The 17,998-nt window shown below is 39.4% G+C and overlaps 1 protein-coding gene across 3 annotated transcripts in view; it reads right to left on the bottom strand.

Moving 5' to 3' along the window:
- GOLM2 (golgi membrane protein 2) overlaps positions 1 to 17,998 on the bottom strand; it is a 98,995-nt gene that overhangs the window by 54,615 nt on the left and 26,382 nt on the right. For all 3 annotated transcript variants that reach the window (XM_045286489.1, XM_045286490.1, XM_045286488.1), the window contains exons 2-6: positions 17,308 to 17,362; positions 16,955 to 17,057; positions 11,929 to 12,019; positions 7,365 to 7,509; positions 6,973 to 7,053 (exon numbers count right to left, since the gene is read on the bottom strand). In XM_045286489.1, the coding sequence (XP_045142424.1) occupies positions 6,973 to 7,053; positions 7,365 to 7,509; positions 11,929 to 12,019; positions 16,955 to 17,057; positions 17,308 to 17,362 (475 nt within the window). The remainder of the gene's footprint in view (positions 1 to 6,972; positions 7,054 to 7,364; positions 7,510 to 11,928; positions 12,020 to 16,954; positions 17,058 to 17,307; positions 17,363 to 17,998) is intronic.

The raw sequence follows: 17,998 nt of genomic DNA, 5'->3' as shown, positions 1-17,998 counted from the left end.
TGTTGTTCTGTTGCACGCCCTTAGTGTTTTGCCTTGGTGTGGTGGGATCAGATCGGGCGCAATTCCCACAGTGTCTCCAGTGTTGTCCACTGTAGGGCTATGGGTCAATGAGGGATGTCATGTCTCATAGTGGGGCCGGCCATATGGTCTTCTCTGTACATTGGCTGTTCAGAGCGGGGATATCGTCCTCCAGGCTTGGTGGGCCAGGATGTGCTCCACTTCCTCCCCCTTCATTTGCTCCCGTGTGATCTAATCAGACACTCTTCTCTCCCTGAACTGCAGCTTCAGTGCTGTCCTCTGAAATACATTCTTCTGGGGGAGGGGCACTGTGAGAGGCATTCTAAGGTACAACTATTGGTCTCTCTGTGTCCACAGAAAAGAAGAGTGAAGAAAATTGAAGACTTATGGAAATAATGTGAACATCAGTCTTTATAACCAGATATCAGAAGAATTAGATGGTGCCAAGCTACCACTACCAACTCTTCTGAAAGGGATCACAGTAGTAGGTCCTGGAAAGAATGGGAGAAAATTTTGGAACAAACTCAAAGCCATAAAAAAGATCAGGCTTACTGGTTTGGATAGAACCTAGTAAAACCATTGAGACTACGGCCCTTTATCCCCCTTCATGTCTGGAACTGAACTGGCCCCTTCCCCCAATGGCCCAATTTTCAGCCAAACAACAAACAAGTCAACAGGGGAGCAATATCACTAGGGAGGTGCTCACACCTAACAATATCTAACCATTTGAGATAGAAAGAGTAGCATTTACTTGAGAAAAAAATTCAGAGGGTTTGGGAAAGAAGGAAGAAGTGGGCTATATAATGCTGCGTTATGCAGATTGCAATCAACAACAGACAAAATATATATGAATTGTTGAATCAAAAACTGGTTCATTCTGGAAATCTTCACTCAATTCACAAGTTTTTTAAAAAGGTAAACCCTCGAAAGAAGGAAATCCTGTGAGATGGCCATCTCATTCACCAAGACTTTTGGCTTGGGGACAGTTTTGTGATCATGACAGAGGGTGGTAGAGACCAAGTGCAGTCTCACCAAGTAGAGCAGGCAGAGATCATCAGAGTGCAATGTGGCAGGAATCTGTGAGACAGAGACTAGAGTAGGAGTTCTATGGGTGAAATGGAGAACAAAAATCTGCATGGTGATGCCCCCTGGGGCTTTTGCCCAAGCCTGTGTAGGTAGGAAGGAGCCCTGGTGGTGTAGTGGTCATGCACTGGGCTAACTGCAAGGTCAGCAGTTTAAAATCACCAGCTGCTCCTCTGGGGAAAGGCAAGTCTTTCTACTCAAGAGTCTCAGAAACCCGCAGGGGCAGTGCTAATTTGTTGTATAGAGAAGGTGTAGTAGTTAGATGATTTTATGTTAATTAGACACTCCTGGCTACGGTGGAGTCAGACCTGTCAATCAGGTAACAGCCCGATGCTGTGTCCTTGGGGGTATGACCTTCTTATAAGGGGGACCCTGGGAACTGTTTCTTTCTCCCTCTTCACCTTGTTTGGTGACCCTGAGCTGCTCAAGCCCTACCATGTTTTCACAAACCCTGGATCCCACTGGACTCTGTACACACCGGCCTGTGATTTTACTTTATACTGCATCATCATTACATGTGGCTGTGTGAGTCTGAAGAGGGACCTGAGAACTAATATGGGACTTATGGACTTGACTTGCACTGAACTAAGATACTTTGTTGATATAAAATCACTTCTTGATATAAGTTCTTTCTTATCTATATATGTGTGTCACTGGATTAATTTCTCTAGTCAACTCTGCCTAACACAGTCGCTATGAATTGGAATCGATTGGATGGCAGTGACTTTTTGTTTCTAGGTAGAGACTCACTGGCGCCCAACAGAGAACAGCTGCTGCAGGGCTGAGAGTTAAACATGTGTGATGGAGGGCCTGCAATGCTCAGAGACAATGGGTCTCTGAGCTCATCATAGATAATCGTCAATTAGATAGAGCATCTCCGACATTCAAATTAGATGCAATAAAGTCCACACTTTTTGATATTGAGTAATAAAGTTCAATGAAGCCCAAGCAGGATAAATATAAAGAAAACCATACAAAGTTATATCTTACTCAAACTGACAGAAATTAAAGGTAAAGAGAAAATCTTACAAGCAGCTAGACATAAACAATATATACATGAATATAAGGGGGCTTCAAAAAGTTTGTGGGAAAATCCCATTATACGTTCATCTCATTTTTCCATGAACTTTTTGAAAACCCTTGTACAAGGGAACAACAAAAGGAATGATGGCTAAATTCCCTTCAGAAACAATCGGGGCCACAATGGTGAAAAAACATCTTTATGGTGCCAACCCAAATATCTATACCTAGCAAAAACAAAATTCAAAATGAAGGTGAAATAAAGATGTTTTCAGATAGCCAAAAGTTTACAAAGTTCAACAGGAGACTTGTACTTCAAGAAATGCTACACATACACTCAAAAAACAAAACAAGAAACAAAACCCAAACAAGACCAAACAGTACTTACAATGGAAGGGAGATGAGATTGGAATGGAACAGGAAGAAAAAGATGAGCACCAGAAGCGATAAGTATGTGGTAAACATAAACTCACTCAAACTCACTGCCATTATTCAGTGATGCTCATTCTCCTGACATGATCACTGAAGACAAAGCTGGTGCATAAATAAATGTGGTGGAGAAAGCTGATGGTGCCCGGCTATCACAAGATAAAGCATCTGGGGTCTTAAAGGTTTGAAAATAAATAAGCAGCTATCTAGCTGAGAGGCAACAAGTTCACACAGAAGAAGCACACCAGCCTATGTGATCGTGAGATATTGATGGGATCAGGTAACAGGTATCAAAAGACCCAAAAGAAACAAACAAAAACCATTGTTGAGAATGAGGGGGGTCGGACCAGAGATCCAAAACCATCTGTAGACAATAGGACATCCCCTCACAGAAGGGTCACAAGGAAGGGATGAGTCAACCAGGGCACAGTATAGTACTGATGAAACACAATATTCCTCTGGTTCTTTGAGGCTTCCTCACCCCCCACTATCATGACCCCAGTCCTGTCTTTCAGGTCTGGCTAGACTGGAGCATGTACACTGGTACAGGGAAGAGCTCACGACACACAGAATACAGGTCAGATAAACCCTTAGGAACAGAAATGGGAATAGTGATACCAGGAGGGCAGGGGGAGAAAGGTAGGAAGGAAGAACTTATTACAATGATCGTCGCATAACACGCCCCAACCCCGTCAGGGGGATGAACAACAGAAATGAGGGTGAAGGGAGACATCGGTCAGCATAAGATATGAAAATAATAACAATTTATAATTTATCAAGGAGTAACGAGGGTGAGGGGGTAGGGAGGGAAAAAAGAGGAACTGATACCAAGGGCTCAGAGAGAAAGTAAATGTTTAGAAAATAATGATGGAAACATATGTACAAATATGCTCAATACATAGTGGAACTAAAAGATAATGGAAGTATCTGTAAGTAGCTGACTCCCTCCCCAGAGTTCCTGGTTCTGTAGGTTTGGGTGGGATCTAAGAACTGCCATTTCTAACGAATTCCCAGGCAATGCTGACACTACGGGCCCAGGAATCACTGGATCACTTCGCTGCCATACTCATTCTAGCTCGAAGTCTCTGCTATTGCTCTTCACCTTTGTTTTAGGTGAATAAACTCTGAATGGAAAACCAACAAGAATACAGACATAAAAAAATTGAAAAGATCACAAAACTATACAAATGAAAGAACCACTGATTCATTTATTTGGCTCTCTGACAGCAATTTCAGCCATGTACATGATCTATAGACACAAAAGCAATCACTGAGATCGAGAAAGACTAAAACAGTGAAGAGGAAACAAAGAATTGTTAATTGTGGGGTTAAAGGGAACAGGGAACCCCACAAAACATCACAGGTTTGGTAGGCACAATTGTACAGCGATAACAAGTAAAGATTATAGTAAAGTCATAGAGAGCATGAGAGTTAAAAGATGGAGTCAAGTAATGGAGTCAGACGCAATTCATGGTAGCATTGCTCACCTTAGCCCCACTTGATGGTCCTCGTGGAGGGGACTTAGCCGCCAGAGTAGAAGCAGCTCCTCGTCCTGCTGCCTCGTCCTCCTCAGCCACCTTCCCGAGAACCAGGGAGCCTCATTATTTATTGCTAACCATGCATCATATCACTTTAGGGGGATCTGATTACAGAGTCATACATCACAGAAAGGGGCAATACAATTCATCCTAGAACAAGTTTGATCACTCTGGTGTCTCATACAATAAGACAGACAACTACTATTCTGGGAGGCATGCAAGCCCCCTGATAGCAGACAATAACCTAAGTCATAGGGAGGGGTAGCAACATAGGCAATACAATCAATAGGAGGGGGATGACCTAGGGGTGTGCCCATAGGAATGGGAAGGTCTAGGGTTACACATGTGACAAGATGGGTGGACTCTAGATTTATAATGGATACCTAACCTTGGTCATCCTTGGGCGGGTTTGACCTGTGTGGTATCTCCTGCAAGTAAACAGACAACTGCTATCCTTATCAGAAGGGAGTGGGCCCTACTTAGGGTGAGTCAGACTATTCAGTCTAGATGGCTGATGTTAGGGAGAATAACCTCTGACCTACTTTCGCTGACCGCCTAGTGAACAGTCATTCTCATGCTAAATCTGGCATATATTTTGGGGAGACAACTTAAGAGAAATCTTTCTGTTCCCCACAGTTAATTCTGACTTTTCTGCTCTAATAAATTGGGGTGGGGCCCAAGGAAGGGACCTATAAAAACAAAGAAACAAAAAATGGCAAACAACAACAACAAAGAAATGGCAAGAAAAACAAGAGCTATTAAGACGAATTACCAAATGGTATTAAGAAGGGCAGCAGGGAAGCAGTGATCGACTTGAAATGCAAACAGACAAGAAGTTAATTTGTTGTTGAAAAAAGATATATAGCAAACTGAAGTGGCATTGAATTTTTTCTAAATACAGTGATTAAAATTTTAAACTCACTCACTGCCATGAGTCCATGCTGACTCATAATGATGCCCTGTGGGTTCCTGCGACTGTAACTGTTTACAGGAGTGCAAAGCCCAGTCATTCTCTTGCACAGCTGCTGGTGGTTGCAAACTGCTGACCATTCAAAAGTGTAGAGTAATTCACTAATAGTGTTAGGTAGCAAGAGGCAGGGACAAGGGGGTTGTCCCTCCCCATGCCTGCATAAAGCCCCCTACAGGAGGTTGGGAAGAAAAATCAGGTGAGCCTTAGCTAGCCATCAAAACTAAGCGGGCATGCTCTAATTCAGGCACCCCTCTCCCCCACCCCACCAAGCCTGGTGGGGGGTATACCTGCGTGGCTCAAACTAGGCCCAGGTGGGGTTAATTCATCCAATTGGGTCAGTCAATACCTTCGACCACACCTGAGGTTTAACTACCTTAGAGTTGGTACTGCCCCCGCCCCCCTTTTTTTACTTCTGCGGCCTTTTGTCCTCTCCTGGGACTCTGCTCCTGCGGCCACTCAGCCTTGCTGGGTTTCTCTGTCCTCAGGTCACCACATGTAGGTCGCCTGTGTACAGTGGTGAGCCCAAGTGCAACTTATGCGTGGTCTGGCATGCTTCCCCGAAATAACGTGTACTCTTTTGAGACTGTAAAACCTGAAACTTCTTCCGTCCTTTATTAAAACTCACTTGGATCACAAACCAGGCTTGGCATGAATTCTTTCTCATGCAAGGCCAAGAACCGAGGTATTTCCCACCCGAGAAACCTAACAATAGGGCAAGTCAAGACATAAAATCCTAAATAATTCCTATAAGGATATTACTGTCCCATATGAAAGCATACACATACCACAGCAATCTGGGAAAATAAAGTATTAAAGAATGAACCACTAAACTGATCCTGACTGCACAACTCATTTTAAAGGCGGTTTAACCATGGGGGTGGGGTGCTCTAAGATAGATGGTATGCTGATTGTACAATTCCCCTTGATATGATTGAATGATTGAACTATTCAATGTATGATAAGTAAATTGTGTGCCAATAAAACTGTTGGAAAAAAAGACTGGTTAAAAAAAATGACCCATCATTCCCTTACAGAAGGGTTGCGGGGAGGAGACAAGCCAGTCAGGGTGCCGTGTAGCAACGATGAAACATACAACTTTCCTCTACTTCCTAAATGCTTCCTCCCCACCCACTATCATGATCCCCATTCTACCTTACAAATCCAGCTAGACCAGAGGATGTACATTGGTACAAATAGGAACTGGAAACACAGGGAATCCAGGATAGATGATCCCTTCAGGACCAGTGGTGTGAGTGGTGATACTGGGAGGGTGGAGAGAGGGTGGGGTAGAGAGGGGGTTCAGATTACAGGGATATACATATAACCTCCTCCCTGGGGAACGGACAACAGAAAAGTGGGTGAAAGACAGTGTAAGATATGACAAAATAATAATTTATAAATTATCAAGGGTTCATGAGGGAGGGGGGAGCAGGGAGGAGGGGGAAAATGAGGAGCTGATACCAGGGGCTTACGTGGTAGAGAGAAAATGTCTTAAGAATGATGAGGGTAACGAATGTACACATGTGCTTTATAAAATTGATGTATATATGGATTGTGATAAGAGTTGTGTGAGCCCCCAATAAAATGATTAAAAATAAAAGATCCATTTATTCTTTTAGGAAACATAAATAACTAATATACAGCTGTCATAAGTAATAACCCTTAGTCATTAAAAAAAAATCAAAATATGGTTGACTCCTTCTATTTATCAAGGGGAAACAAAGTTAAACACTCTAGCAAAAGTTTTCATTAACTTGGTATCCAAAAAGAAACTTGGCGATTAATGACCAATTAATTGGAAATATCAATTACCTAAATATCTTGTGATTTTTACCAGTGTTACTAAAAAGGAGAATCAAAGTCACATGAAAAATAACATGACCCTTTTGGTTGAATTCTCTAAGTTTTACTTACAAGTGGGAAGATCATCAACTTTCGCAGGGTCATTCTCCTCTACTCCAGGCATCCCCGCATCACCACCTCGCTTGATTTGTTCTGTGCAAATGACACATATAGATCACTCTCAAGTTTCCCTTACATCCTATGCAATCAGAAATGTGTTCAAGCAATGTAACAGTACATTTATAAAGTAATAGGTTACAATGACTTACACCTTTATAGTTTGCTTTTTATATAGGTATAGCTAAAACAACTTTCTCCTCCTTTATCAAACGATCCAATTTTGAAATAATGGACTAAAATCAAACAGAACTAAGAACAAACTAATCTTATGGTTGAAAATGTTCAATTCAAAATAGGGAGGGAAAAATCAATATCTTATTAACAAAATACAATAAAAATGATACCTTTCCCATGTGGACTATGATTGCTGGAGGGTTCTTCATTCTTATCTGCAGTATTCTCAACTACTTTGGGAATATTTTTAGGTATTTCATGATCATTTCCACCCAATTCATTCCCATCATTTGACTGAATCTTGCTGGCATCTTGCTGTCATACAAAGATTTTGTAACAATAAATATTTTTGTTAATTCAAAATGTTAAACCATTGATTCAATTATTAAATGTTGTGGCATAAGTCCAAATTCTGACCATGTGAAAATGTGTCATGTGATATTTTGTACTCATTTTTGTATCTTGATACTGAATTAAAAACAAACAAAATCAACTAACTTTTTAAAGCCTCAAATTCCAGCAAATGGTCTAAAATACCAGGTAGAGTGCATTCCTTTTGGTTCTGATGGAGTGACTGATAAGAAAGGCAGCCTACTGAGCACCGTGGGTCACTGTATGGCATATCTCTGGCTGTTATCGTGTGGGAGGTGGTTCTCTGCATCTGGGTAAGTCATCAAGGTTGAAGGACAGCTACTGAGATGGTTAAGTTTTGCTCCAAGAGGAGACAACTTTTTTTCTAGGTGCACTGGCTACCCGAGCATACCAAGTAAGTTTAGGCAAGACAATATGCAGGCCAATCTTCCCTCTCCAGGTGGCTCCTCCTCATTTCCTTTCCCTGGAAACGTAAATCTTCCATGTATGTGACTGACTCAGTACTACTGGTGAGCTGGTTTCCTCTCTAAAAGTGGTTGAGTCACTTGAATGGAAAACTGGAAAGGAAAGGAATGAAGAGCACACAGCTGGCTGCCAAACAGGGCCTTCTAATTAATTACCTGGAGCTCTGGTGACACTGCTGGGTAAGCATTGCACTGCTAATTGCCAAGCTGGTACCTCAAACCCACCAGTCACTCCACGGGAGAAAGATGAGGCCACTTGCTCTTATATAAAGATTTACAGCCCTCAAAACCCCTATATAAATACGGCCACTATGAATTGGAATTGACTGAGGGCAGTGGTGGTTTGGGTTAATATTTAATCCATATACAAATGCTTTGTAAGTTCTAAAAAATCATATAATGGGATAATTAATAGTTTTATACATACAAAAATACTTTTTAAATCTATAGAAAATCTAGAAAAACAAGGATCAAAAAAGTAAAATGATAACCCCATAGATGGCGAACAAATATTTGGCAACAACGTATCTGGAAAGGGACTAATCACTAAAATGTATAAACTACTTCGAAACGTCAACAACGGTAACAAAAACAATCCATGTAAAAAATGAACAAAGGAAATGAACAGATATTTCACAAAAGATATCCATTCAAATGGACAACAGATACATGCAGATGCTTGTGATGCCTGAGCAGAGAGAGATGCAAATCAAAACAACAAGGTATCACCTCACCCCAACAATAATAGCATGATTGGAAAACCAGAAAACCGCAAATACTGTGAGAGTGTGGGGAGACTGGAACCCGTATGCACTGCAGGTGAAGTTGTAAAGGGTACAACCACTGTGGAAAACAGCCTAGTATTTCCTTAAAAAGCTGGAAATAGTGACACCACATGATCTAGCGGTTTCTATTCTACTACTAGGTAAGTATCCTAGAGAAATAAGAGCTGTGGCATAAATAGATATGTGCACATCCATATTCATCAAAGTATTATTCAAAATAGCAAAAAGATACAAACAACCTAAGTGCCCATCCACAGATGAATGGATAAACAAACTATGGTAAAACTATGCAACACTGAATGATGAAGCTAAGAAACATCTAACATGGATGAACCTGGAGGACACTGTGCTGAATGAAATAAGCCAAACACAAAGAACAACCATTGAGACTCTACTGTAAAAAGCCAAGAAATGGTTTACAGACAAAAAGAAGCATGCTTCAAAGGTTACCAGTGCTGGCTGGTGGAGGGAGGACCAATGTTAACTAGATAGTAGACATGTATTAGTATGCAACTCAGGTAAAGGGAAAGGCAATACAAAATAAGCAGGTCAGGTCAACATGACCAAGACAAAGGAAGACACTGGAAGGTACATAAAAGGCAAAAATAGTAAATACCATTGCATATGCAATCCTATAAAAACAATAATCTAAAACGACAACAAAACCCAATAATCTAGGGGTGGATACATATGTAGATATATAAGCTGCTTAGGTTTGAGATGGCATATAGGAGAACACCCACCAACATATTCTAAGGGGCTTCAAAAAGTTTATAGAAAAATTCCACTATCTTTTAATTCCATTATCACATGCATTTTTTGAAGTTTCTTAATATAAGTTTGGCAGAGGGTATTTCTATATACACATTTGTATGTGCTACAAATAAACCTAGGTATATACAAGGGGGCTTCAAAAAATTCTTTGAAAAGTTGAATTAAAATATAATGAGTTTCCCACAGACTTTTTAGAGCATAAAAGGGGAAAAGTTATGCAAACATTTTTGCCAAACCAGCACTCTGAGGAATGAGCCACAGTGTACTTGGTGCTTAGGATCATCGTCTTGGAGGACATCTAGATCATTTAGGTCAATGTCAACATAGCTCACAAAGACAATGTTCTATAGCCTACTTTAATGAGCAATGCCTGGGGCCTTAAATGGATGTGAACAGCCAACTAACATACAGTGATTGGCCTCTTCTTGTCTGAAGCAAAAAGAAGTGAAGGAAATCAAAGGCTCAAGAAAACAATGAGTCCAAAGGCCTAAGGGACCACATGAAGCAGCTGCTACTGGCCTGAGATCGGAAGAGCTAGATGGTGCTCAGTTAGCACTGCTATGGTCAGGACATCTTGGGCAGAAGGGAGAGAAAAGTGGAACACAATCCAGAACTGTTAAACTTTGGACTGTCTGGTCTGACAGAGACTGGTGGAATCTCGAAACTGTGGCCCTTAGATAGCCTTCAAGTGTGGACTGAAGCCACTCTCAGAGAGCATCTTTCAGTCAAATAACAGACAAGCTTATCAAGTGAACAATACTTGAAAAGAGCATATAATTAACCACACAAACCCAAAAGGGTAGCATTTGTCCCATAACAAAGCTTGGAAGGCAGGAAGAGTTAGGCAGCAAATGGAATGGGGAATGCAGGGAGGAAGAGGGAAGAGAGCTATGACATGGCAGGGATCGCATGAAATAAGGTATGTATAAATTGTTACATGAGAAACTAGTTTGCTTTGTAAATTTTCAGCCAAACGGAAATCAAATGTTTTTAAAAAACAGAATGGTCACAATGAAGAGAAGAAAGGGTGCTTTGGTAATCAGGTGTAGATATCCAAGTGTACCTAACATACAAAATAGCAACAAATATTTGCTTCATGTTTTGCAGTTTGAAATGGAGCCTTGGTGTTGCTGTTGGGTACGTGTTGGGCTGTCAGTCACAGGGTTGGCAGCTCAGGCCCCCTAGCTGATCTACAGGAGAAAGATGAGGCCGTCTACTCCCATCAAGATTGACAGCTTTGGACACCCTGTACTGGGTTTATGAGTCAGGGTCAACTCCACGGCAGTGCGTTCTTGTCATTTAAAATTGCTTTCCTAGCTATGTCACAGTAGTGTTTAACGAATTACAAGTAAAGACAAATTAAATAATGAAAAGTGTGTGGTACTTTGTTAGCGTCTTACTTAAAGGACTTAAAGAAGAGATGTAAAGATGGGTTGGATGAGGAAGGCAGTCATATGTAAGGTCTGAAGACGGAGGATGTAGTAGAATATAAAGAGAAAATACCATGGTTTGGGTCAGCCACTGAGAACCTTATCAACAGCGGTTATTTTAAGTTTTATTATTATCTGGTAGGCTATTTTGGGGACTTGGGAATGCTCAGAACTCTTTCCATACAAAATTAATGGTAACTGTTTCTTTGCTTTACATCATTCTGGCTTATGAAGGGTTTCATAGGAATTCTCTACTTTCAGAGAGAAGGGTAAACCTGTATATACTAGACTTATGCTGGCACAATGGCTGTAGTAAACCTGTCTTCCCTTTCCTTTACATCGTAAGAATTAGTGCAAGCCATGCCTAGTCACGTGAGATCAAGGGGTTTAGAAAATGAATCATCTTCAATGGGTAGTAATCTTCAGGTAAATTCCTTCTATTTTTGTTGAGCTTCCATAATATATCAACTATAAATTAATAAATGCTTTTCAGTCTCCGCCCAAGTACTACTAGAAATTGGTCACAGTTGCTAGTATTTTATTTCTGTGATTTAGGAAGGAATCTCTGAATAAAGAGAATGGCAATTAAGGAAAACAGTCCCCCATTTCCAACTGTGTAAAAAGCAATTGATTTTCAGTAAAATGTTACCCATTTCAAAATCTAGGGAATATATTACTATTTTTTAAAGTCAGATACTTTAGCGCAAAATTAGTTTTAAGAATTGAAATTATATTTTTACAAATGTCCAATTTCCTCAGCAATAAAGCCACTGCATATCATGTTGGAATAAGGCAGGTTATAATACTATGCATATTAAAATATAATACTTTATAAAGAGTGCATATTCAAATTTCAAAATTATATATATAACAAAAACATATCTTGGCTTGAGTGTTTTTTATAATTACCTTTTGTTCTTGCAAAAATTGGTCTGCTAATTTCTTAATATTTTCTTCATGCTGTGCTGTTAATTCCTTGATCTGATGTCCACACTGAAAACTAAGTTACAAAGACATTCTTTCAGGTTTTATTATCTTTGATTGGACTGCCAAAGTTTTCTCTAAGTTGGCATACATGAGAAATTTTATATATCTGAATCTTTCGGAGAAAGTTCACAATTGAAGGAAAACATTCATAAACTAGAAAGTTTGTCTTATTTTTTATAAATTGCACTTACAGAGTAAAAAGTATCAGAGCCAATTTCAAGAGAAAAGTACTGCAGAAAAGAAAAACCATAAGCACCATATGAAGTAACATGAAAACTACATTATGTGAGATCAGCTGGAATTGAGAGATGACAAGGAATGGCAGCAGATACATCCAATAGCACTCTGAATACTAGGATAAGAGTTGAACCTCCCCCACCAAAAAATGTTTAAACCATAAGAATGACAACAAGAATAAAAGAAAGTAATAAAGATAGTGTCATAAGAAATACAAGGGCATAAAATAGATAAAGATCATGACAAATAGACTATTCTGGTAAAAAGAAACAAATGGTTAATAAACACATAGAAAAATGTCACGTTTCATCATTAAAAATGTAAATTTAACTTCCTATCTATACTTGTGGTATATGTGATATTTATATTAGCAAAATTACATTAGAATTATAAAAAAGAAAAATTGGTTAGGTTATGGGAAAACATCTGTATTATAACAGTAAAATAATTTAAGAAAAAATGATCTTTCTTCTATGCTATAAGAACAAAATTGATAAAGCATGACTCTCAGGAATTTGAGAATGACACTAATGAAGAAACTTAAAAAGGTAGAAACCCTTCTACATAAAGATTTTTTATTGCTGTGACAGTTACAATCATGGGAACAGGAAGGCTCCTAACATTGTGAGAGTAAAGGTTTGGTATGTTATTAGTCTAGAACAGTGATTCCCAACCTTCCTAATGCCGCGACCTTTTCATGCTGTTCCTCATGTTGTGGTGACCCCCCCCCAACCATAAAATTATTTCGTTGCTACTTCATAACTGTAATTTTGCTACTGTTATGAATTAGGTGACCACCGTGAAAGGGTAGTTTGACCCCCAAAGGGGTCGTGACCCACAGGTTGAGAATCGCTGGTCTAGATGAACATGTTACCTCTAAATACATTAAATCCTTAATCCTATAGTCAGTGGGGCAGCAAGGCAGGGGTGTGTGCCACATTTGTGTTATTAATCATTTTGTTTGTTTGTTTGCCTAAATCAAACCCAAATCTTTCTTTGTGGTGTAACTTTTATTTTTTTATTTTAATTTTATGTTTTTAATAGTTTTATTAGGGGCTCATACAACTCTTATCACAATCCATACATACAGCAATTGTGTAAAGCACATTTGTACATTCATTGCCCTCATCAGTCTCAAAACATTCACTCTCCACTTAAGCCCCTGGCATCAGGGCCTCATTCCCCCGCCCCCTCCCCGCTCCCCACTCCCTCATGAACCCTTGATAATTTATAAATTATTATTTTGATATATCTTGCCCTGTCTGACTTCTCCCCTCACCCACTCTTCTGTTGTCCTTCCCCCAGGGAGGAGGTCACATGTAGATCCTTGTAATCAGTTCCCCCTTTGTAACTTTTATTATGATTGGAAATTTCACATCTGAACAAAATTTTATTTAAATAAAACAAAACCACACAAAAAATATTGACTACTGTTATTTTTGAATATTGAATACATATGCAAACCCCTACAAGGGAACATCGGAAAATTTGTTTTCATCTGCCCACAAATTTTCTGAAGGACCCTCAAATGCAAATGTACATTGATCACCTAAGACATTATGAACTTTGTTAGAAATATGAGGGGGTCCCCTCCACCCCAAAAGGAAAAAAGCTCTGTTGGGCAGAACATTTGTAGTAAGCACCTTTCCCACTAGGTGAGCACAGAACAATTCTCTCTGAGTTAGTGCACCCAGTGACCTAACCTGGGAAGGTTCTCTCTGGTCACTGTGAATTTTTTTCGTAAAAGCAGTTTCATTTGAACCTCACATTTTGTGATGGCCAATTTAAGAGAATAGCACGCAGCTGCGAAATTTTGTTTCCTTCTAGGGAAAAATGTCACAGAAACTGTTCTAATTTGAACACAGCTTACAAAGACAGCACTATGGAAAAAAATTCAAGTGTAGAAGTGGTTTTCTCTTTTCATAAAAGGTGAAAGTCAATTGATGACAAACCTCATTCTGGAAATCCGTCAACTTCCCAAATGAATGAAAATGTTGACAATATTTGTGTACTTGTGCTTGAAGTCTGACTACAGACCAGTGAAAAGATGGGGAAGTTATCTGGACTATCTTGGAGCTAGATTAAACAAATTTTAATGGAAGATTAGGGAATGAGAAGGCTCGCTGCGAAATTTGTGCCTCAGTTTGGACTGACAAGCAAAAAAGAGAGGGTGGAGTGGAAACATTCTGTGCTTGGAAAGAACAGCTCTGAAGATACCCAGCCTCATTTTCTAAGGACATTACTGGTGACCAGACATGGTGCTATTCTTACAACCAGCGAGCAAACATCACTCAAGCCAGTGGAGGACACCCAAAAAAAACTTGTCAAGTGAAATCAAAGATCAAGATGACGCTCATTTGTTTTTTTGATGTGAGGGGGATGATGCATTTGGAGTTTGTTCCACCAGGTCACTGTTAATCAAGCTTTCTGTTTAGAGGTTCTGAAAAGATTATGTTAACAGTGTGTGATAAAAAGGGCCTGATGTGTAGCAGACAGGGGACTGGTTTTGCCACCATGAGAATGTACCTGCTAACGCAGCCATCTCAGTGCACCAGTTTTTGGCAAAAACAGCCATGCACACCATGCCCCACATACCTAACTAACCTGACCTCGGTCTGTGCAACTTCTTTTTGTTTCTGTGAATGAACAGAGACCTGAAAGGACAGTGATTTGAAGATGCGGAAGAGATGAAGAAAAAAGCAAGGGACGTACTGTCAGCCATCCAAACAGATGAGTTGGAAAAAAGTTTCCAAGAATGGAACCTCAGATTTGACAAACGCATTAAGTGTAATGGAAAGTGCTTTGAAGGTGATAAGGTTGTTTTGTAAAAAAAATTTAAATAGTTTTGAAAAAAAAATTCCTTTTTTTTTTTATAAAGCGCCTCATAGCTAAAGGTGCTTTAAAATATGGTAATTCTTTCTAATTTTTGGTGCACAGATGTAAAATACATCTTTAACCATAAAATTGATTAAAGACATAGTAAAGATTTTAAGAGTGATCACTAAGGTCCCTAGGAGCTTTACAACTTCAGCAACTGACTATAGAGATGTGAGCAGGGGCCAAAGGGCAGAGCAGAGGCAGTAGCCGTAGCTCAATATCACACTCATTCTTGGGACACCTTCCCGGCTGGCTTCCTTTTCTGGATGCTCTCATAAGAACCACAGGGTCTTCTTTTAGCCTTTGCCACATCTAGTTTGATAAAACTCAGAGCATTTCAGATTTTCTATGTCATAATGAACCCTGCAACAAAACAGATCCAAGATACCTTGTAAGATATATATTTTGCATGGTATTTAACAAATAGAAAGCACACAAAGAAACAGACTTGTTAAGTGGTGGGGTTACACAGAAACACTCCAGAAGAACTGTGCCTCTGGAACAGCAGATTTGTTTGGGACCCAGGTTATTTGTATCCTTTTAAATGATACATCAAGCAATCAAAGATGCTTTTATATATTTGAAAATAGCTGTCTGAAGCTCTCATACTCTGCTTTTTAAAAACACATAGGGGGGTGCATAAGCAAATGTGGTGAAGAGAGCTGATGGTGCCCGGCTATCAAAAGATATAGTGTCTGGGATCTTAAAGGCTTGAAAGTAAACAAGCGGACATCTAGCTGAGAAACAACAAAGCCCACATGGAAGAAATACATGAGCCTATCCCGACACGATCACTGTAGACAAAGTGGGTGCATAAGCAAATGTAGTGATGAAAGCTGATGGTGCCCGGCTATCAAAAGATATAGAGTCTGCGGTCCTATAGGCTTGAAGATAAACAAGTGGCCATCTAATTGAGAAACAAGAAAGCCCACATGGAAAAAGCACATCAGCTTGTGAGATCACGAGGTGTTGAAAGGATCAGGTATCAGGCATCAAAGACAAAAAAAAATTAGAGCATTGTGAATGATGGGGAGTGTGGAGAGGGGACACAAAGCCCATCTGTGGGCAATTGCACATACCGTTGCAGAAAGGCTGCGGGGAGGAGACGAGCCAGTCAGGGTACAATGTAGCAATGATGAAACATACAATTTTCCTCTAGTTCTTATTTCTTTCTACCCCCTCACCCCACTATCATGATCCTAATTCTACCTTACAAATCCGGCTGGACCGGAGGATGTACACTGGTACAGGTGGGAACTGGAAACACAGGAAATCCAGTGAGAGTGGCAATACTACCGGGAGGGTGGAGGGAAGGTGAGGGAAAAAGGGTGAACAGATTACAAGAATCTACATATAACCTCCTCCCTGGAGGACGGACAGTGGAGAAGTGGGTGAACGTCAGACGGTGTACGATATGACAAAATAATAATAATTTATAAGTTATCAATGGTTCATGGAGGAGGGGGTAGCGGGGAGGGAGGGGAACAATGAGTTGCTGATACCAAGCGCTCAAGTAGAAAGCAAATGTTTTGAGAATGATGAGGGAAACAAATGGACTAAAATGCTTGACACAATGGATGGATTGTGATAAGAGTTGTACGAGCACCCAATAAAATGACTTAAAAAAAAACACACATAGGGAAAGCTATTAAAAAGCAACTTTGTGTGTCAAAAAAAAAAGGATTTCAAAGAGCCATCTACAATAGAAAGTAATTTAAAAGGCCCAAGAAAGTGAAGGAAAAGGAAACCAGAAACCAGAAAGGAAGAAATGAATTAAGTTGACAAGTTGTTCAAGTATTTCTGATTCATAAATTTTTTGCATCTAGTATCTTACCTCTCATATTCTAACCTCTTCACAAGGAATGTATTATTCTTCCTATAGTCTTGAAGCTGGTCTTCTTGTCGAAGAAACTCCTGACGAAGTTCAGCAAGTTGCTCTATGGAGATGATAGCAAGGGATGAGTTGAAGAAAAATGTTAATGAGTTGTTGAATGTAAAACTATGAGTTGCTCTGTAAACTGTCACTTAATTTACATAAAAATAAAAAAATAAACTCACAAAAACAGAAAAACACCTCTCTGGAGCACAGTTCTAACCTGACAGATATGAAGCCAGCATGAGGCAGAATCAACTCCATGGAAACTTTTTTATTATTAACATCTTTAACCTGTAATTACGATTTCTTACCCTTTAAATGCTGTATGTCTGCCATCTGATATGATATGTTGTTCTGTAATTTAACCTGAAAAAAAGATTAAATCTTCATTTTACTAAAAGATACGCAACTTTGCTTACATCTACTGTTTTTACTCAAATGTACTTTGAACTTTGCAAGTGCAAAAGAAAAATTTTGATTATTTCTATATACTATATATACTCATGTATAAGCCGTTTTCCAGCACATTTTTAATGCAGTTTTTGTGGTAAAATTAGGTGCCTCGGCTATTACACGGGTCGGCTTATATGCAAGTATACGCAGTACCTTCCCCCCCCCTCAAAAAATCTGATTTTGCTCATTTTATTTTATTTATTCATTTTATTTTTTGTTCATTTTAAATATATACAAGAATATTTATCTTATTTGGTATATGGGGTAATAACTTAGAAATTTTAACACAGAGTTCAATATTGCTTAATATGTTTTTCAAAATCCTACTAGAAAAGAACTCTAATTCTGTATTACTATTTCGGAATGTTGACTCAAAGGTAAGTAAATACTTTAAAACTCTCATAAGTGGCCTTGGAGTTTTGGTCACTGTACTCAAGTAAGGCAAAACACATTGAGAACATATCAAAATATGCTCCAATCATTCCATTTAAATAAGACTCCCTATAAGACAAAAAAACTACTGTTTCTCAGTTCTTGCTTTTAACAGGT

This window comes from Echinops telfairi, unplaced genomic scaffold (genome assembly GCF_000313985.2).
Source record: "Echinops telfairi isolate 266 unplaced genomic scaffold, ASM31398v2 ScPeMD7_8;HRSCAF=38, whole genome shotgun sequence".
NCBI lineage: Eukaryota > Metazoa > Chordata > Mammalia > Afrosoricida > Tenrecidae > Echinops > Echinops telfairi.
Note: the sequence above shows the minus strand (reverse complement) of the source record. Positions and strands in the feature narration are given on the sequence as shown.